The following is a 23305-nucleotide window of genomic DNA, read 5'->3' as shown; positions in this document are numbered from 1 at the left end:
ATATATGAAGAGTTTATTTGCAAAAACAGATAAATAATGTTTTTTATTGTTATATTTTTATTGTGTTATTTTTATTTAATAAAAATAACCCAACTGTAGTTTGATTGTTATTAACTGGAATGCACAATGAAAAAAAACACAATTTTTGAAAATGGTTTAAAAACTGAGTTATCCTTTTTTGCAAAATGAATATATGCATATATCTTTATTTATACAGCTATAAATAATGCACAAATCTGTACACAAATATTATATTCCAGATTCATAAACGTATCATTATATATTTTTTGGTAAGTCTTAATATTCAAATGTTTTCTGTTCTCATGTCAGATATGTATGCATGCATGTACAAAGAGCACCTTAAAAAAAAAAATCCTTGTGTGTATTTTATTTCTGAATGCACTGGTATTTGAATGTTAGGTAAAAAAATATTTAAAATAGATTTAAGATTTTTTTATTATTATTATTATTATTTTTTGATTTTCCATCCTAGTTGTACAATCTCCTGCCATGCATGTGACTGCAGTAGTCGTGGGCTTCACTAGTACACGTCTAGATCAGTACAGGACTAGTGTTTGTTAGTGATGTTGATGATTTGCGTGTGTTTGAGTCGTCGTCGGCGCGGCTCCAGCTCCAGCGTTGGCGGGATCTGCTCAAATTCCACACGTCTCTGTGTGAGCGCCGGACGTGTGAAGGGTCGCGCTCAAACACACCGACCCGCCGGCCCTTCATGTGCGTTTACAACACTCACAAACACACCAAACATCAGCGAGCGGAGGATAAAACACGTGTTGTCCCGCTCAGACGTGATACATGAGTCTGCGCTCACACAAACACAGCCAGTGTGCACCAAAATCACACAAACCAACAACATTCAGAACTTAAACAGTGATGCTTAATTAATGCTATTATTTATTATTATTATTCAACCAGCGATTTTTTTTTTTTTACCAGAAATGACACAGGCTTTTCCCAGAGGTAATAAGACGATGTACAAGAGGCATCATTGTGGAAAAAAATATTTCTCAGCTTTTATTTACATTTGAACAAAAAGTGGCATGTCCAAAATTATTCATACCTTTTGCAAATTGTCAGTCTATGGGAAAATCCAAATTTCTATACCATACCAAATAGTCCAAATGTCTGTGTCATTTCTGGTGAAAAAAAAAAACTTGCTAGTTTAATAAAAGTAAGTTTTAGTCAGAATTTGCCAGGGGTATGAATAATTTCGGGCTTGACCGTATTTATATATATATATGAAAATTCAGCTGTGCATCATAGAAATAAATTACATTGTAACAGATATTCACACAGAAAATAGCTGTTTTAAACTGTAATAATATTTCACAATTTTTACTGTATTTTTGATCAAATAAATGCAGCCTTGGCGAGTCTTATAAGCCCCAAACATTTATTTTTATGATTATAATTTTCATAAATTACTGGATAGAATTTATTAGATATTTTTCAAACATATATGTTGGAATTATAGCAAAAATAGACAATATAGCTGCTGTTTTGTCTCTAAAATCATTATAAAATGAAAAATATATATGTATGTTAAGATTTAAATGTGTTCTAAATATTGTTACCTGACATTTACATTCCAATGCATCCAGAAATATCTTTTTTATATAAAAATTTTAATACATTTTTTAAATATATGTTCCTGACTTTAAAATGCCAATGCATCCAGAAATATGTCAAATGGAAATATCTTAATATATATTATATTATTCGCAGCTGAATAATATATTAAGATATTTCCATTTTTAAATATTTCTATATGCATTGGCATTTTAAAGTCAGGAAAAAAATATTTAGAAATATATTTTTAAATATATTTAAAATGCATATAAACCAAAACAGTTTTTAAATATTTCTGGATGCTTTGGAATTTAAATGTCAGGTAACAATATTTAGAACACATTTAAATCTTAACATACATATATGTGACCCTGGAGCACAAAACCAGTCTTAAGTCGCTGGGGTATATTTGTAGCAATAGCCAAAAATACATTGAATGGGTCAAAATTATTGATTTTTCTTTTATGCTGAAAATCATTAGGAAATTAAGTAAAGATCATGTTCCATGAAGATTTTTTGTAAAATTCCTACTATAAATATATCAAAATGTAATTTTTGATTAGTAATATGCATTGTTAAGAAATTAATTTGGACAACTTTAAAGATGATTTTCTCTGTCTTTAGATTTTTTTGCATCCTCAGATTCCAGATTTTCAAATAGATGTATCTCGGCCAAATATGGTCCTATCCTAACAAACCATACATCAATAGAAAGCTTATTTACTGAGCTTACATATTATATATATATACATCTCAGTTTTGTAAAATTTAACCTTATGACTGGTTTTGTGGTCCAAGGGTCACATATATGTTGGAATTATAGCAAAAATAGACAATATAGCTGCTGTTTTGTCTCTAAAATCATTATAAAATGAAAAATATATATGTATATTACAATTTAAATGTTTTCAAATATTGTTACCTGACATTTACATTCCAATGCATCCAGAAATATGTCAAATGGAAATATCTTAATATATTATATTATTCGCAGCTGATAAATAAATATATAAATATATTTAAAATACATATAAACAAAAAAATAATTTTCATATAAAAAGGACAGTTTTTAAATATTTCTGGATGCATTGGAATTTAAATGTCAGGTAACAATATTTAGAAGACATTTAAATCTTAACATACATATATATTTTTTATTTTATTACAATTTTAGACACAAAACAGCAGCTATTTTGTCTATTTTCGCTCCAGTTCCAAAAGACGCCAAACATATATATATGTGACCCTGGACCACAAAACCAGTCTTAAGTCGCTGGGGTATATTTGTAGCAATAGCCAAAAATACATTGTATGGGTCAAAATTACTGATTTTTCTTTTATGCCAAAAATCAGTAAAGATCATGTTCCATGAAGATTTTTTGTAAAATTCCTACTGTAAACATATCAAAATGTAATTTTTGATTTGTAATATGCATTGTTAAGAACCTAATTTGGACAACTTTAAAGGTGATTTTCTCAGTCTTTTTGATTTTTTTTGCATCCTCAGATTTCTGATTTCAAATAGATGTATCTCGGCCAAATATTGTCCTATCCTAACAAACCATACATCAATTGAAAGCTTATTTATTGAGCTTTCATATGATGTATAAATCTCAGTTTTGTCAAATTTAACCTTATGACTGGTTTTGTGGTCCAGGGTCACATATGTGTAACTAAAACTTTTGGGATCAGTTAGACTTTATTTGACAGCATCTATTTGTTCAAAAATACAGAAAAACAGTAATATTGCAAAAATGTTCAAATATAAATTAATTCATTTATTCCTGTGATGCAAAGTTGAATTTTCATCAGCTTTAACTCAATTGTCTTAATAATAAGATTATTATTATTATTATAGTAATATTTCATTAATTTCAAACCTGAACTCATCTGTGTGGTCTGTTCTGTCTCAGATTGAGTAGTTCAGTTCTGCTATTTGGTCAGAAACGCTCCTAATCTGTGGTGTTAAAGAGTGTAATCAGATCAGAATCAGCGGCGTTCTCTGTGAGCGTTTGATCCTGCAGAAGCGCATCGAGTCCCACTGCTGTGATCCTCCAGAGAGCGTCTGACCCTTCTCTCCTGCCTTAATATGCTAAAGCCATAGTGGATGATCGTCAAACAGATGAATTTACAATTAGCCCTTTCAGACGCCGGCGGGACCCAGACACTTATGTTAAACACACGTGAGCTAATGATGCTCGACCTTCGACGTCAGCCGAGACTCAATCACGGCAGATAATGAAACGCCGGAATCAAACAATAATTACTTGATAAACTGTGTTCATTTACATGGCTTCACATGAGGGACGGGTGGATTTATGGAGGAAACGGGCGTCTCAGGAAGTCCTAATGAGCGTGTAAAAGTTGATCAGGAGCCGTTCTAGCGCTCAGTGAATGAACAGAGATTGAGACGGACTGGACGTACACACGCTCTCAGAAACGCCTCTCCAGTCATCAAGAACTGCAGCGATTGTTCTTTGTCATTCAGAAACACCCATCGCCATCTGTGCACCGAGGTCACGCTTCATCCTCACATTAGATGATCTCTTATTGTGCTCAAATCAATGCATGTGTGTTTATGAGCATGCATAGCTTTATTAAACATTATTGTGGTGCATTTATATCTATGCTTTTGTCCAAAGTGAGTTGCATTGTATTCAAGAATCGAACCTGTGACAATAAATGCAGCACAATTAATTTTTACTGAAACATTTAATGTTTCAGTAAATTTCAGTTTATTTAATAACCAATCGATCAATCAATCAAATAATAATCAGTAATTAAATAAAAAAATACACACATACACTGCCGCTCAAAAGACCAGATCAGTACTTTTTAATGCTTTTTAAATGACTTTTATGTTCATCAAGGCTGCATTTATTTGATTAAAAATACAGAAAAAAATGGTAATATGATGAAAAGTTTATGCAATTTTAAAAAGTGGTTTTCTATTTTAATATACTTTCAAATATAATTTATTTCTGTGATTCAAAGCTGAATTTTCAGCATCATTACTGCAGTATTCAGTGTCACATTATTATCAGTGTTGGAAACAGTTGCTGCTTCATTTTTCTTTTGTAACCTGTGATACTTTTTTCAGGATTCTTTAATCAATAAAATGTTAAAAAGAACAGCATTTATTTAAAATAGAATACTTTTATTCAGTATTAAATTGATAAAAAGTGATAGTAAAGATATATATTGTTAGAAAAGATTTATATTTTAATAAATGCTGTTCTTTTTAACTTTTTAGTCATCAAAGATTGCTGAAAAAAGTTTCACAGGTTTCCAAAAAAATATTAAGCAGCACAGTTGTTTCCAACATTAATAATAAATCAGTATATTAGAATGATTTCTGAAGGATCATGTGACACTGGAGACTGGAGTAATGATGCTGAAAATTCAGCTTTGCATCACAGGAATAAATTATATTTTAAAATATATTCACATAGAAAACAGTTATTTAAATTGAAATAATTTTTCACAATATTACATTTTTTTCTGTATTTTTGATCAAATAAATGCAGCATTGATGAGCTTAAGAAACGTCTTTAAAAACTATTAAAAATCTTACTGATCCCAAACTTTGAAGTGGCAGTGTATATAATAATAATAAAGTAATTTATAATTATTATTAAATAAATCATAGATAATAACAGTTTTATTTTCATTTTTAAAACATGATAAAAAATGCCTTTATAAATGTTCTCAATAATAAATATTAGTGTACACATCATAAATTACTGTATAAATTTGATCAACTTTATAAATTATTATGATTAACTTTATCAATTAAATAATACATTTATATCATTTTTTAAACTATTTTAGATTTATTATCATATTTTATTTATTTTATTAGTAGTAGTAGTAAATATAATTATATTATTACTATTATTATAAACTTTAAACACTGAAAATATTTATAAATTAAATTAATTAAAATGATAAATTACAACAAATGAATAAAACTATTAGTATTATTTTTAAATATTTTTTTTTATAAAATTCATACATATATTTATCTATTTTATAAATCAATATTATCATTATTGTTTGAAATTTTCATGACTATTATTATAAATGAATTAAAATAATAAACAATCATTATAGATATCATAATAATCATTAAAAAAATGCATTAATGTTCTACATCATAAATTACTGTATAAATTAATTAAAATTAACTTTATAAATTATTATTATTAACTTTATAAATTTAATAATATATTTATAAAATGAATACATAAAGTAGTTTTATATATTTTATATTTATTATAACATTTTATATTTATAATATAATGTTAATATTATTATTATTAGTAAAAATATTTATATCATTATTATTACTATACTTATTACTATATATATATATATATATATATATATATATATATTCTCATAACTATGCTTTATATTTAACTCATTGTGCAACGTGAAAATCAGTGCATATTGCTCAACTTATTGAAAAAACGAATTCCAAGTTTGATCTAAAAACTTAACAGTCGGGTCAGTGTCTCATTTCAACTTTTTGTGTATTGTGTATGGCAGTTGTTCGTACCTCGGAGGAAACGAGATGTCCAGCTCATGGAGACGTTCCTTAAACACAGACAGCTCTTTGTCAAACTCTAAAAGCTGGAGACAAACACAAAAACAGAGAGAGAGAGTCAATGCATGTACAACACAAAAACCATCAGCTCATTAACATAACCCCACCCACATTTACATATTAAAACAGTATCCAGTATGAACCACACACACATAATCACTCACAGAGAGATCAGCCAATCACAACACAGCTCATTAGCATACAGGAATATTAAATGAAGCCAGAAAGGATCAGCATCTGATCTGAGTACGCAAACTCTGTTATGATGTGAAGCTGAAGCAGATGAAGCTGTTGGTGTTTGTGTGTGTGTTTGTCACACACGTGTGTGAGTTTGGGTGCCGTGTGGCGTGTGTGTTCATCAATCATTTCCCAGCTGTCCTCTCCGTCTGAGACTCTGAGACTCCAAAGTCATTAATCAAACGCTGCAGAATAATTAGCCTGTGTGTGTACACATTAATTATGAGAAGATAATCAACAGGTGTACATGACACCTTCATCACTGCGTGTGTGTGTGTGTGTGTGTGTGTGTGTGTGTGTGTGTGTGTGTGACGGACAGCTACCAGCACTGACTAATTAATAATCACACATAAACACAGATACAAACACTCAGAGTTTATTAGTGCTCCATTAATGTGTTTAAATTAATTAGGACTTGCATTGAGTGTGTGTCGTGTATCAAACAACACCCAGAAAAGAGTTTAATGTGATAAAACCTCCTCAAACTGATTTATAAATACAGTCATAAGAGCCGTATTAACTCTTATCAACGTTTATTTAGGCTCCTATGATTAGAACAAAGTGGAAAACGTGGACAGAATCACGGGATCCAGTCATAAAAACAGAATTTTCAATCATTTTAATTATTTATTAATTTCTCATATCATATACAAATAGAAATGTAAAGGCAGCAACCTGTCAAAATAAAGGTTTGGTTAAACTTGACAGAAATATTACTTAATGTAATGATAGTGCTACTACTAATAATAAAAATAATATTTATAAAACAATATTTACCAGAAATTATTTACTAGAAAACTGTAAATACATAAGATTTATTTCCGAAAAAAAAAAAAAAAAAAAAAAAAAAATCTAATTAATCTTTATAAATTAATTAGACATGTTTCTGATTATTACAATTTAGTGAAACTATTAAAATGGAATGCAGAAAATTTATAGAATTTGATCAAAATAAAACAGAATTTTAGAAAAATAATAAAACATATTTCACAAGGGCCTTAAAATGTAATTTTTGTTGAACTTTTAAGAAATTGCTGTTAAATCATGTTAAATTAATTAGATGAGCTTTTTGGTTGATATTCTTTAACGTAACCATTAAAATAGAGTCTAGAAAAATATTATTAAAACAATATTTACCAGAAATATTATTTACAACAATTTATTTACAAGACACAAGACAGTAGAATAAAACAAAAGACCGAAAAAGACTGAAGAATAAAAAAGACAACAAAAAAAAATCTTTATAAAATTGAATTAATCTTTATAAATTAACTAAACATGTTTTTGATTATTATAATTTAGTGAAACTATTAAAATGGAATGCAGAAAATTAACAGAATTTGATTAAAATAAAACTGAATTTGAGAAAAATAATGAAACATATTTTATAGGGCCTTAAAATGTAATTTTTGTTAAACTTTTAAGAAATTGCTGTTAATTTGTGTATGTTTCATGATTTCAATTAATTAGACAAGCTTTTTGGTTGATATTCTTTAATGTAACCATTAAAATAGAGTCTAGAAAAATATTATTAAAACAATATTTACCAGAAATATTATTTACCAGAATTTATTTACAAGACACAAGACAATATTTCCAAAAAATTTAATAAATATTTTTTTTTATAAAATCAAATTAATCTTTATAAAATGATTAGACATGTTTTTGATTATTACAATTTAGTCAAACTATTAAAATGGAATTCAGAAAATGTATAGAATTGATCAAAATAAAACTGAATTTGGGAAACATATTTCATAGGGCCTTAAATTGTCATTTTTGTTAAACTTTTAAGAATTTACTGTTAAATCGTGTACGTTTCATGATTTCAATTAATTAGAAATGCTTTTTGATTAATATTTTTAATGTAACCATTAAAATAGAGTCTAAAAAATCCGAAACGGCAAAAATAGAAATTAATTTGGAAAAAAAAATGAAATTTCATAGGGCACTATTTATTTTATTTGTGCCTTTGTTTTATTGTTATTTGTCCTTTAGTTTGTTACTTGCATCTATGTTCTTATTATTAACAAAATTATTTATTGTTAACTTATTATTTACAAAAGTGATTTTATGTCCATAGAAAGCACATTAAATGTAAGTGTCTACTTTTGAGGTTTTAAATAGGTTTTTGGAGAATAAAATGTCCAAATTTGTTTGAAATAATGTTAGATTGTCATTCAGTGTAACACAATATTTATATAAAAATTCAAACATGTTTATTCTGACTTGTACATATTAAAATATATTAAAAAAATAAGGGGGCATATTACATTTTATTGTGTTTTAAATGACTAAAACAATTCTTACTGACAAATGGGCAAAACCTAGAATAGTGGACAATTAAAAAAATGTAGATTTACAACTAAATAGTATTTGAGGTGAAAGTAATTCATCTTTTAATATGTCATAAATTGATTTTTGTTGTGAATATGCCTGACAAGATTGTTACACTGAATGACATTTTAGTGGGTGTCTTCTGTAAATCAGGGAAAAATGTACGATATTTATTTTTTGCACAGAAAAACATAAACAAAAATGCATTTAAATTAAAGAGAAAACTTTTTAATATTTTTTGGAAAAACAACAACAATTTAAAGCAGTATTACACTTATTGTTTTTATGCTTAAACCCTTTTTTGTCTTTGACCCACATATTAAAATATATAAAAGAATAAGGCAGCATATTCAATTTGATTGTGTTTTAAATGAGTAAAACTATTCTTACTGACAAATGGGCAAATAGTGGCAAATTTAAAAAATGTAGAATTACAACTAATTAGTATTTTGGGGTGAAAGTAATTCGCCTTTTAATATGCCACAAATTGATTTTTGTTGTAAATATGCCTGACAAGATTGGCTTCTGTAAATCAGGGAAAAATGTACGATATTTATTTTATGATCAGAAAAACAAATGCAATTGAATTAAAGAGAAAATGTTTTAATATTTTTTTTGGAAAACAACATCAATTTAGAGCAGTATTACACTGTTTTTATGTGTATTTGTGTGTGTATATATATATATATATATATATATATATATATGTGTGTGTGTGTGTGTGTGTGTGTTTATTTGAGCGGCACTGAGGTGTTCAGCAGCATCTGTGGTTCAGGAGGGCAAATGAACAACATTCATCACTTTACACACACACTTCCAGTCTCACATATAACACACACACACACACACACACACACACACACACACACACACACACACACACACACACACACACACACACACACACACACACACACACACACACACACACACACACACACACACACACACACACACACACACACATACAAACACCCAAATATTGCACACATGCATTTACAACAGCTACTGTATGAGGCAGGGGATATTCTGTTTCTTTACAGTTTTTTCTTTGCATTTTAAATCTTTTATGTTTAATGCAAATGCAGTTGATTATGATTAAGGCGAGACACTGCAGGTGAATAGGGTAAAAAATAACTAATAGTTATCTCCTTACTTACCCAGTTGATTGATTACATCGGTAACTGCAAATGTTTTTTGTATTACAGGTTTTCTAAAATGTGGTTCAAATATGCAAATGAGCATTATTTAATGAAATATGCACTAATTTGCACACATATTTAGTACAGAAATCTAAACACTGGATGAAATACGTTTCAAAATTATTGTTTAATTTTTTTTGACATGTTAGAGTCAAATGTTTTTACAGAGGAGATCTTATTTTGTCACTCCATAATAAAATGTTGTATAAAATCAAGCAAATTATATATGAACAAACCCCTCTGTAAAAACCTTCAGGATATAGACAGGAATACAAATGTAAAGTTTAATGTGTGTAAGTGCTACTGAAGTGGAGATTTATGGCTCAGTGTAGGAGAAAAAACTCATTTTGAGAGAACTGCCTTTAAAATCTGTATTGTAATTGAAATCTATTGACACAAATAGATAAAGTGCTATAAAAGAAAGACTAAACAGTGTCTTTTCTGTGTTTTCTTTCCACTAGTTTGAAAAAACAGCTCAAAATCTCAAACTTGACAGATGCATGAAAAAAAAAAACAGCGTTTTTCCCTGCAGTGTCTCCCTTTGAATGAAAAAATATTGCTAAATAAACAACATTTGTGACCCTGGACTTGTGTTATGAGGGTCAATTATTTTAAATTAAGATTTATACATCATCTGAAAGCTGAATAAATAAGCTTTTCATTGATGTAAATAACTTTCACTTCCTCTCCTAATGATTTTTGGCATAAAAGAACAACATGGACAACTTTAAAGGTGATTTTATCAATATTTAGATAATTTTTTCTCAGATTCCGGATTTTGAAATAGTTGTATCTCAGCCAAATATTGTCAAATTTATTTTGCAACATTTTTAATTTAATCACAATCAACTGCAGTTGCATAAAATATAAAAAGACTTAAAATGTAAAGAAAAAACGGTCACACTCTTAAAAGGTTCTTCACAGTGATGCCATAGAAGAACAGTCTCTTTCTTAACTTTTTATAATCTGAAGAACCTTTTCTTTTACCACAAAGAACGTTTTGTGAAACAGAAAGCTTCTTCAGATGTTAAAGGTAAAAAAAAAAAAAGTTCTTCTATGGAATCGTGAAGCACTTTTATCTTAGGAGTGCAGAAAGATATAAAGCCAAAAATCAGAGATATGCACAATCTGTTTTTTCTATTCTTCAGATACTTTTTTCTGACATCCGAAATTACAAAGAATGAAAAACCCAATTGATTGCATTATTTGGAGGCTGTAATATTTGACTAGCTTTAGTTTTTGAGCATTGCTGATGTGTAAGTCAATCATGTGTTTGAAAGAGGCTCACGTCTGACTCGAAAAATAATGCATTTGTCATAAATTGGTGTGAAAATACGGCGGCTGCGATGAAAGCAAAGCGTGTGGTGTAAAACTCAAATTAAAGGACCTCTCAGCCCGGCTCTTATCGATGGCCTTTAATGGCATCAGCTGCTGTCAGAGCTCTTATTTGAGCGTACATAAATCAATGCACAATTACGGCAGGAGACGCCGATCGGCCCAAAACCGGGGCTCCGTGATTTAGGACGGCGTGGGTTTATTGGGCCCAGATGCTGGTTTGGAGGAGTTTGTTTGTTTTATTTATTTTGGTCTCCTTCACAAACACACGCGTTCAAGGTCACCGGCGCTGACGGATCGCGAGCCGGACGAGACGGGTTTTACCGCTGACCCACCAGAGCAGCAAATCACTCGACTTAATTGACCCGCATGAAATGTAGTGTGAAATTTCAGCCCGTGGATCTCCAGTTCTCCAGCTGCTAAATGAATTACTCAACATTCACACACACACAGACAAACATGCATAAACACACACGTGTCAAACTTTCACACAGACTTTCTCTTTTAGAATTCAGGAACACCTTCTAATAGGGCTGCTTGATTACGGCAAAAATCATAATCACGATTATTAGTTATCCCCTTACTTACCCAGTTGATTTATTACATTGATAACGGCAAACAGTTTTCTGAAATGTTAGGTTTAAATATGCAAATGAGCATTATTTAATGAAATATGCACTAATTTGCATACATTTTTTAGTACAAAAAGTCAGTTTCAAAATCCTGCATTTTTTTTGACATGTTAGAGTCAAATGTTTTTACAGAGATCTTATTTTGTCACTCCATAATCCAGAAAAACAATATATTTTCATCATTTTTGGGCAATAAACTGTTGTATATAATCAAGCAAATTCTATATGAACTAATCCCTCTGTAAAAACCTTCAGGATATAGACAGGAATACAAATGTAAAGTTTGGTGTGTGTAAGTGCTGCTGAAGTGGAGATTTATGGAAAACTCATTTTGAGAGAATTGCCTTTAAAATCTGTATTGTAATTGAAATCTATTGACACAAATAGATAGAAAGTACTATAAAAGAAACACTTCACGGTGTCTTTTCCATGTTTTCTTTCCACTAGTCTGAAAAAACAGCCCAAAATCTCAAACTTGACAGATGCATGAAAAAAAAACAAAAAAAAAACAGCGTTTTTGCCTGCAGTGTCTCCCTTTGAATGAAAAAATGTTGCTAAATAAACAACATTTGTGACCTTGGACTACAAAACCAGATATGAGGATCTATTTTTTTAAAATTAAGATTTAAGATTATGGCACGATTATTTTGGTCACTATTGTAATCACAATTGTGACCCTGGACCACAAAACCAGTCTTAAGTCGCTGGGGTATATTTGTAGCAATAGCCAACAATACATTGTATGGGTCAAAATTATAGATTTTTCTTTTATGCCAAAAATCATTAGAAAATTAAGTAAAGATCATGTTCCATGAAGATTTTTTGCAAAATGCCTACTGTAAAGGTATCAAAATGTAATTTTTGATTAGTAATATGCATTGTTAAGAACTTAATTTGGACAACTTTAAAGGTGATTTTCTCAGTATTTTGATTTTTTTGCACCCTCAGATTCTAGATTTTCAAATAGATGTATCTCGGCCAAATATTGTCCTATCCCAACAAACCATACATCAATAGAAAGCTTATTTATTGAGCTTGTATACATCTCAGTTTTGTAAAATTTAACCTTATGACTGGTTTTGTGGTCCAGGGTCACAATTATGAGTGGATCCGGAATTTTACGTGATTGATTAATTTAAAGATAGCAGTACAATAAAAAAAAAAAAAAGATACAAATGATTTTTTTTAATTGAATGCAAACTAATTCAATGTAAAATAAAACAGAAGTAAGAATTAAACATGCTTTGTTTCTTATAAAAAGTCCGTCTGTCAAGAGCAGTGAGTGATTTTGTGTTTGTCTTTTGTTGTTTGATGAATATTAAGCTCAGAGACGGCAGAAGGAATATTACTTGTGGCCGCTTTAAGAGCTGCACTGATACAATATACTGTTACACACGGATTTTCATTCTCAACTGTGGTTAATTGTAGTGGGTTGTAAAAAACCCAATGGTAAATTACTGTAAGTTTTATATAAATTGTCTTCTGTACATACAGTATAAGAGAGATATTGACAAAATCTCACCTGTAAGTAGGAATATACTACCTTTGGAGCATGAAAAAAAAAAAACTCTTTGGTAAACTACATTTGTTTTCTAAAAATTATTTGTGCACCGTTCACACAGTAAATGAGCTATTGGCAAAATCTTCTGGCCACTAGGAACATCCTACAACCACTGGAACATAAAAACTGTTTGCTGTTTGTACTTCTTTCTTACAAGCTTTACAGTTTAACAATGTGCTTTTTCAATGTTAAAAGTCATTTTAATTAAAATACTTAGACGTTTTAACCCAGTCGACGGACTTGTCAGACGGTCTCTTACACATCAAGCGCTGCGAAAGCGCGTCAAAGCTGTCTCCGGTTTAAATTTACTACAATACACGTGGGCAGTTTTGAATGTTTATATAAATTGGTTGCATATTATTAAAACTAATCCTGATCACACGCACAATGCACTTATTTGGATGCTACAACCTAAACTTGTAGAACAGAAAATTAAACAGAGACAAATATCTGTTTGTGAGGTATTTGGAAAAAAAAAAAAAAAGAAAAAATGAAAGTTTGAAGCCAATTTTTATCTGTTTAATTTTGATGCTGCACATTGAACAAAGAACTGCAAACCGTTGCACGCACCACAACGCGCATCCTGTTTGTTTGCTTTATTTTACAAAAGCACAAATGTTCTGTTTTTACTGTGAGCGAGCAAAAATAAAAGTAAACAATTTGCGGTTTTGAATTTGTATAACTCTATATAATAGTGGAGTACTTTATGTTTATGAAGTACAAAGCCTAGTCTACATTATAAATAATGGTTTTTCATTTAAATACATTGCGATTATGGAAACATTTGGATTTGTGGCGAATTATGAAGTACAAAATAGGTCCGAAATAGGTCACCAGGATGATGGAAAATGTGAGTTTGTTGTCACAAATAAAATACTATCTATATACGAAAAGGTTTAAATATGTGAAATATATCTGACTTACATAATTAACAGATTTAAAACTGATGTGAGTTCACGAAAAAGAAACGGAGAACCGAGATGACAGAACACGCATTCTGTTTGTTTGCTTTATTTTACAAAAGCACAGATGTTTTGTTTTTACTGTGAGCGTGCAAAAATAAAAGTAAACACTTTGCGGTTTCGAAATATTTCCAACTTTTATCTTTATTATCAAAAATAGTGGACTATTTTATGTTTCAGCTATTTGATCGTGGCGGCACCACATATGTGACCCTGGAGCACAAAACCAGTCTTAAGTCGCTGGGGTATATTTGTAGCAATAGCCAAAAATACATAGTGTGGGTCAAAATTATTGATTTTTCTTTTATGCTGAAAATCATTAGGAAATTAAGTAAAGATTTTTTTGTAAAATTCCTACTATAAATATATAAAAATGTAATTTTTGATTAGTAATATGCATTGTTAAGAACATAATTTGAACAACTTTAAAGGTGATTTTCTCAGTCTTTTTGATTTTTTTGCATCCTCAGATTCCAGATTTTCAAATAGATGTATCTCGGCCAAATATTGTCCTATCCTAACAAACCATATATCAATAGAAAGCTTATTTATTGCGCTTTCATATGATGTATACATCTCAGTTTTGTAAAATTTAACCTTATGACTGGTTTTGTGGTCCTGGGTCACATATTCTAGCAATTCAAAATTGATCTCAGTCTGTACGTTATCAAAATAAAATACAGTCAACCAAACATTTAAAATGTTACTCTCCTTAAAGTGATTTACAGGGGAATTTAGCTTTTTACCTTTGTAATGGCATTTTTGCCAACTTTATTAAATGTGTGCTATATTTTATGTCAAATTGTTTTAAAATTATTTTTTTACATTTCTAACTAAGGGGAGAAACTGCAGTCAAAAATGCTGTTTTTTTCATGCACTTGTCAAGTTTAAGATTTTGGGCACTCTTTTGAGCGTTTTTTCAGAGTAGTGGAAAGAAAACACCCAAAAGACATTGTTAAGTGTTCTTTTATAACACTTTATCTATTTATGTCTATAGATTTCAATTACATTTTGTATTTTATGTTATGGTCAATAATAATTTTATTGTCTTTAAAAAACAAGAAAAACAGCATTAAACTCACTGAATCTCTAATCTGATCAATATGACTGACTATTAATGGTCTTTAAGGGCTTAAATTGATATGCAGTAAAATGTTTTGACTTTGCTGTACTTGAAACTACTGAATGAGGTTGTTAAATAATTAAACTTAATAGCACTACACACACACACACACACACACACACACACACAAACAAAAGCAAAAACACATTAAATTAAATTTAAATTTTGAAGTAGAAAGTATTTTCTTGTAAAATGTACTCCAACTTCCAAATCTTTGTTTTATTTACAACTTTAACATTTTTTACAGCCTAGCTCTGCTTTATATTTAGCATTTGTGAGATATTATAGTTTTTTTAATATTTTTATTTTTTTAATTTTACATAAATAAATGGAATTAAAGCTTTAGTATTTTTGTTTTATAATTTTTTATAGTTTTTTAATGTTTATGTAGTTTTTATCATTTTAAGAGTAAACTTTATTTTACTCTTTTATATATATATATATATATATATATTTAATTTCTGTTTATTTTCTATTTTCATTTAAATTTTAATTAAGGATTTAGTGATTTTGTTTTGTGTTTTTATAATTTTTATTATCTATTTTTAATGTTTATATAGTTTTTTATTTTTTAAAGTGAAAATGAGTCTGTATGTGCAACTTTACCTGCTATATTTTTTATACCTGTTATATTTTTTTGTAATAAAAAGTGGTTTTATTTTAGTATCTGTGAGATATTAGATTTTTGTTTGTAATTTCTGTTTTCATTTTTAATGTAATTAAAGCATTAATTTTTTATGCTTATGTAGTTTTTATAATTTTTATTTTACTTTTTTTGAATTTAATTTTCATTTAAATGAAGGTTTTAGTAATTTTGTTGCATTTTTATTAGCTACATTTTAATGCTTATATAATTGTAATATTTTAAAATGAAAATGAGATGTTGAAATATATATCTCAAATATATTTTTAATATTTTATGTTGTGAAATAAGCTCACAATCTGACAGTACGAGGATATTGAAAAAAATCCAACGTCTGTCTGTCTTTATTCTTTCTCAAAATTGCCAAGAGAATCATTAACAGGAGCATGAAGGAGCTGAAATCGTTAAGTGTATTGGTGGTGTGTGTGTGTGTGTGTGTGTGTGTGTGTGTGTGTGTGTGTGTGTGTGTGTGTGTGTGTGTGTGTGATGGATGTCCCGCCGGCACATGAGAGATAATCTGATGGTCATGCTCTACTTAAACACAGCGTCTTATGATCCCTGGAAAACAAACTGCCTCTGGAGAAGGACGAATGTCCCTCCCGCGCCTCGACTCGCGGCATCCTTCATCAACTACTAGAGTTGTACCGGCTTGACAGAAATTTAATTCGAGGCAGCTCTCGAAAATAATTATTGTATTTTGAAAGGAGTAATCATTGGTCAGGACATGATTGAATACGTCCATGCCTATTGACTTTTGCCATGATTAATAGGTTTGTTTAGTCGATATAGCCATCCAAATTGTATAATTAATTATCCGGGCGGCTGTCAGGCGGCGAGGATGGAGCGCTCTGATGAGGATTTGGGAAGATTACATTTTCCGTCGAGGGGCCCGTGTGTGTGTGTGTGTGTGTGTGTGTGTGTGTGTGTGTGTGTGTGTTTGAGACGCCTCCACCCCACTAACTCTCATTGATTTTGCTTCAGTGTCTCTTTATTGAAACTTTATCAGGTGGATCCGAGCGCACGGAGAGGGAATCCGGAACGACTGATGAACTTTGCTGGTCATGCGGGCCGCGTACACGCCGCTACATCGCTCAAAGCGCACTTTTTAAGAGTCCGAATAAATAAATAAATAACAGGAGGCTCTCATCCGACGCGCGCCATATTTCAGCTGTCGTTCTCGCCGCGGCGCCGCTAATCAAAGCAGACTCCAGGAAACGCCATTCGCATCCCAATCTGCTGCTCTCATCGATCACATCGACCCGCTTTTATCAGGAGGATATCGGATCACCGCTCATTATTGACACTCAAACATGTTTCACAAGTGCATTATTATGGTTTTGAGGTCTGATTTTACTTGTAAAGTCAGTTTTATGTTGCACTTCATGCAGTCCAGATGATTCAGCAGTTTCACAGAAACACACGTTGACATTAGGGATGCACCGAAATGAAAATTCTTGGCTGAAGCTGAAGCCGAATACAATTTTTCACCATTGCATAAATTAAGGCGAGACACTGCAGTTTACTTACTTTTCATTAGCTATTTTTTATGTTTATATAATTTTAATATTTCTAGATGAAAATGAGAAGTTGAAATATATAGCTCAAATATATATTTTATATATTATTTTTTTATTCTGTTTTTTTAAATATTAAAAAAATATATTTATTTATTTTATTTTAAGTTTTGTTTGTCCTTTTAAATGCAATTAAAGCTTTAATATTTTTTTTTGTTTTATCATTTTATGTACTTTTTTATAAATTTTACTTTTTTATATATTTTTAATTTTACATTTTAATTAAGGTTTTAGTAATTTTGTTGTGTTTTTATCATTTTTATTAGCTATTTTTTAATGTTTATATATTTTAATATTTCTAGATGAAAATGAGAAGTTGAAATATACAGCTCAAATGTATTTCAAATGTGAAATAAGATCATAATCTGACCATATGAGGATAGTGAAATTTGTTTTCCAACGTCTGTCTGTTTATTCTTTCTCAAAATTGCCAAAAGAATCATTAACAGGAGCATGAAAGCCCTCCTAAAGTGCAAGTTTGTTTTCATTTTAAATGCAATTAAAGCTTTAGTATTTTTTTGTTTTATAATTTTTTATGTAGTTTTTTTTAAATTATTTTACTTTTGTATATATTTTTAATTTATATTTTTTATTCTACATTTTAATTAAGGTTTGTTGTGTTTTATCATTTTTATTAGCTATTTTTTAATGTTTATATCATTTTAATATTTCTAAATGAAAATGAGATGAAATATATAGCTCAAATATATATTTTTTATATTATTTTTTTATATTTTATTCTGTTTTTTTTATTTAAAATTTTTTTTTCTACATTTTAATTAAGGTTTGTTGTGTTTTATCATTTTTATTAGCTATTTTTTAATGTTTATATCATTTTAATATTTCTAAATAAAAATGAGAAGTTGAAATATATAGCTCAAATATATATTTTTAATAATATTTTTATTATATTTTATTCTGTTTTTTTTATTTTAAAAAAATATTTTTTATTTATTTTATTTTATGTTTTGTATGTCATTTTAAATGCAATTAAAGCTTTAATATTTTGTTTTGTTTTATCATTTTTATGTACTTTTTTATAAATTATTTTACTTTTTTATATATTTTTAATTTTACACTTTAATTAAGGTTTTAGTAATTTTGTTGTGTTTTTATCATTTTTATTAGCTATTTTTAATGTTTATATCATTTTAATATTTCTAAATAAAAATGAGAAGTTGAAATATATAGCTCAAATATATATTTTTTATAATATTTTTATTATATTTTATTCTGTTTTTTTTATTTTAAATTTTTTTTTATGTTTTGTATGTCATTTTAAATGCAATTAAAGCTTTAATATTTTGTTTTATCATTTTTATGTACTTTTTTATAAATTATTTTACTTTTTTATATATTTTTAATTTTACATTTTAATTAAGGTTTTAGTAATTTTGTTGTGTTTCTATCATTTTTATTAGCTATTTTTTAATGTTTATATAATTTAATATTTTAAATTGAAAATGAGAAGTTGAAATATATAGCTCAAATATATATTTTTAATATTTTATTTTGTATATTTCAAATGTTAAATAAGCTCATAATCTGACAGTATGAGGATAGTGAGGATTTTTTTCCCAACGTGTCTGTTTATTCGGTTTTTAATTATTAAAAAAACAGAAGAAACCTCTCATCGATCACATCGGCCCGTATTAGCGCTTTTATCAGGCTGATATTGGATCACCGCTCATTATTGACACTCAAACATGTTTCACAACTGCATTATTATGGTTTTGAGGTCTGATTTTACTTGTAAAGGTTTATATTGTGCTTCATGCAGTCCAGATGATTCAGCAGTTTTACAGCAGAAACAAGTTCACATTAGGGATGCACCGAAACACTGTTTTTTCCCCCATGTATTTTACCAATTTTTTCACCACTGCATAAATGAAATAGCCAAAATGTGCTTTTTACAGTTTTGTCTTGCTTTTCAAAGAAAAAAATGAAGCTGCATTTAAGCTGCATTTTGGAAGTTCAAACTCGGGGCACCATAGAACTCCACTTTATGGAAACAATTCCTGAAACATAATTTATTACTTAAATTTAAAAATGACTAAAACCTTAAGCAAAATGTAAATAAAAAAATACAAAAACTAAAATAAAAAAATGCAATTATAAAAATTTAAGTACATTTAAAATGAAAACAGAAAAAAGTAGTTTTTAATTTTTTTTACACTTTTTTAGATCTTTTTAATTTCTGTTTATTTTCTATTTTAATTAAAAATGTAATTAAGGTTTTAGTAATTTTGCTGTGTTTTTATCTTTTTTATTAGCTGTTATTAATGTTTATATAGTTTCATATTTTAAAATGAAAATGAGTATGCATGTGCTATATTTTAATACCTGATGCAGTACATGCAAAGTGGTTTTATTTTAGTATCTGCCAGATATTATTTTTTTCTTCAGTATTTAGAATTTTTTAGTATTTTCTGTTTTATTTTTAAATGTAATTAAAGCTTTTTTTTGTTTGACATTTTTTTATTTATTTAACTTTTTATAGATTTTTAATTCCACTAAAACCAGTTCTCGTGTACTGCATCAGGTATCAAAATATAGCCTTGAGAAGTCTTGAAAAGCATTTTTTGTTTTAAATGTAACTTATTTTATCTTTAGTGCAACAATAATGCAAATGCTCAAGCCAAATTTTTTGACACTGAAAGAATGAAGATTGTTGCATTAGAGTATTATTGTTTTTTTCTCAAGAAACTGAGTGTGCAGAAAACAGAAAATGGAAAAACAGTGTGAACACCACAAACACACTTTAAAGACTTTATAATTAGTGCCAAAATATTATTAAAATTATTAAAAAATTTTTTTATTTTTTTTATGTATTACTTTTATTATTATGCATTTTTATATATTTATTTACAAGTTATTGCACTAAATTAAATGCTGCATGAATGGAATGCGATATGAAATGGAATGTACTCTATTTTTCATATTATTTGAATTGAATCACACAGCCGTGCGTCTCTTTATAAGGGTTGATATGAGGACTCGGATCATCCTCTCCATCGTAACCTGTGCTCACATCTGTATCCACAATGACATCCAGTGTGCAGCTAATGTCTTAATCTATGAAGTTCATCACGCTCCGCAGCTGCTCTCCATCAAAGTCTCTCATTCAGGAAGACAGAGGCCAAACATTCACATGGTTCTGAAGCATCACAAATAAAGCCAAATGAGCTCAAACCAGTCTCTTACCAGCCTTCCATTGTTTTCCCGGAAAACGTCCTGGTTAATGTAGGTAAATAACTTCTTTTCCAGCTGGAGGACAACCTGTGACAATAAAAACACACCTTTATTAGCTTCAGTAGACACACACAGTATAAAGAAGGTGTTTAATATTGGTTCTGGTTCAAAAGAGGAAATCAATATTACTTTAAGAAACTGATGCATTAAACTGATCAAAAATGACAGTGCAAACATTTATTATGTTACAAAGATTTCTATGTCAAATAAATGTTGTATGCAGCAAATCAGAATATTAGAATGATTTCTGAAGAATCATGTGACACTGAAGACTGGAGTAATGATGCTGAAAATTCAGATTTGATCACAGAAATAAATTATACTTTAACAGATATTCACATAGAAACAGCAGTTTTAGATTTTAATAATATTTTAAGATTTTTTACTGTATTTTTTATTAAATAAATGCAGTCTTGATGAGCAGAAGATACTTTTTTTAATGGTTTTTAAAGCGTTTCTTATGCTCGTCAAGGCTACATTTATTGAATCAAAAATACAGAAAAAATTGTAATATTGTGAAATATTATTTTGATTTTAAATTACTGTTTTCAATTTTAATATATTTTAAAATATAATTTATTTCTGTGATACAAAGCTGCACTTTCAGCATCATTACTCGAGTCTTCAGTGTCACACGATCCTTCAGAAATCATTCTAATATACTGATTTATTATCAATGCTTAATATTTTTTTGGAAACCTGTGATACTTTTTTTCAGGATTCTTTAATAAATAAAAGGTTAAAAAGAACAGTATTTATTTAAAACAGAAAGGCTTTCTAACAATATACACTATTGTTCAAAAGTTTGGAGTCAGTACATGTTTATTCTTTCTTTTTTTTGAAAGAAATTAATACTTTTATTCAGCAAGGATGTGTTAAATTTATAAAAAGGTGATAGTAAAGACTTGTTCTTTTAACTTTTTATTCATCAAAGCATCCTGAAAAAAAGAATCACAGGTTCCAACATTCCAACTGTTCCCAACATTGATGGCTGATGAAAATTCAGCTTTGCATCACAGAAATAAATTATATTTTAACATAGATTCACATAGAAACAGTTGTTTTAGTTTTTAATAATATTTTACGATTTTGTACAGTATTTTTGATCAAATAAATGCAGCCTTGATGAGCAGAAGAGACTTCTTTTTTTCAGCAAGGATGTGTTCAATTAATAAAAAGTGCTAGCACAGATTTACACTGTTAGAAAAGGTTTATATTTTACATAAATGCTGTTCTTTTTAACTTATTATTTATCAAAGAATCCTGAAAAAAATATATGAATATATTTGGCGGCACAACTTTGATCATTCTAATAATAAATTAGCATATTAGAATGATTTCTGAAGGATCATGTGACACTTAAGACTGGAGTAAAGCTGATGGAAATTCAGCTTTGCATCACAGAAATAAATTATATTTGAACAGATATTCACATGGAAACATTTGTTTTAGATTTTAATAATATTTTACAATTTTTTTACAGTATTTTTGATCAATTAAATGTTGCCTTGATGAGCAGAAGAGACTTCTTTTATTCAACAAGGATGTGTTAAATTAATAAAAAGTGCTAGCACAGATTTACATTGTTAGAAAAGATTTATATTTTGAATAAATGCTGTTCGTTTTAATTTATTCATCAAAGAATCCTGAAAAAAAAAATCACAGGTTCCAAAAAATATTTGAGAATTTTAAAAATAAATCAGTACAGTAGAATGATTTCTGAAGGATCATGTGACACTAAAGACTGGAGTAAAGCTGATGGAAATTCAGCTTTGCATCACAGAAATAAATTTTATTTTAACATTTATTCATATAGAAACAGTTTTTATAGATTTTTATATTATATATATATATATATATATATATATATATATATATATATATATATATATATATATATTATTATTTAATTTTTTTTTTACTGTATTTTTAATCAAATAAATGCAGCCTTGGTGAGCAGAAGAGACACCCTGACACATCGATGGTTTATAAAATGATCAAGATTGTTGGAAAAAGTGTGTATGTTTTTTTAAAGACGCTTCTTCTGCTCATCAAGGCTGCATTTATTTGACCAAAAATACAGAAAAAATTGTAATATTGTGAAATATTATTTAAATTTTAAATACCTGTTTTCTATGTGAATATATTTTAAAAAGTAATTTATTTCTGTGATGCAAAGCTGAATTTTCAGCATCATGACTCCAGTCCAAGGATAATTTGAAAATTCAGCTTTGCATCACAGGAATAAATT

The 23305-nt window shown here is 28.7% G+C and overlaps 1 protein-coding gene across 1 annotated transcript in view; it reads right to left on the bottom strand.

The window, feature by feature from the left end:
• The window catches only part of LOC141325800 (inositol polyphosphate-5-phosphatase A-like), a gene marked incomplete at its 5' end in the record, with an annotated part of 124550 nt that overhangs the window by 23731 nt on the left and 77514 nt on the right, over window positions 1–23305 (bottom strand). The window contains 2 exons of the mRNA XM_073834531.1: window positions 6149–6222; window positions 21007–21081. Of these exons, the coding sequence (XP_073690632.1) occupies window positions 6149–6222; window positions 21007–21081 (149 nt within the window). The remainder of the gene's footprint in view (window positions 1–6148; window positions 6223–21006; window positions 21082–23305) is intronic.

This window comes from Garra rufa, chromosome 2 (assembly GCF_049309525.1).
Source record: "Garra rufa chromosome 2, GarRuf1.0, whole genome shotgun sequence".
Classification (NCBI taxonomy): domain Eukaryota; kingdom Metazoa; phylum Chordata; class Actinopteri; order Cypriniformes; family Cyprinidae; genus Garra; species Garra rufa.
This window is presented reverse-complemented; position numbering and strand designations above follow the sequence as displayed.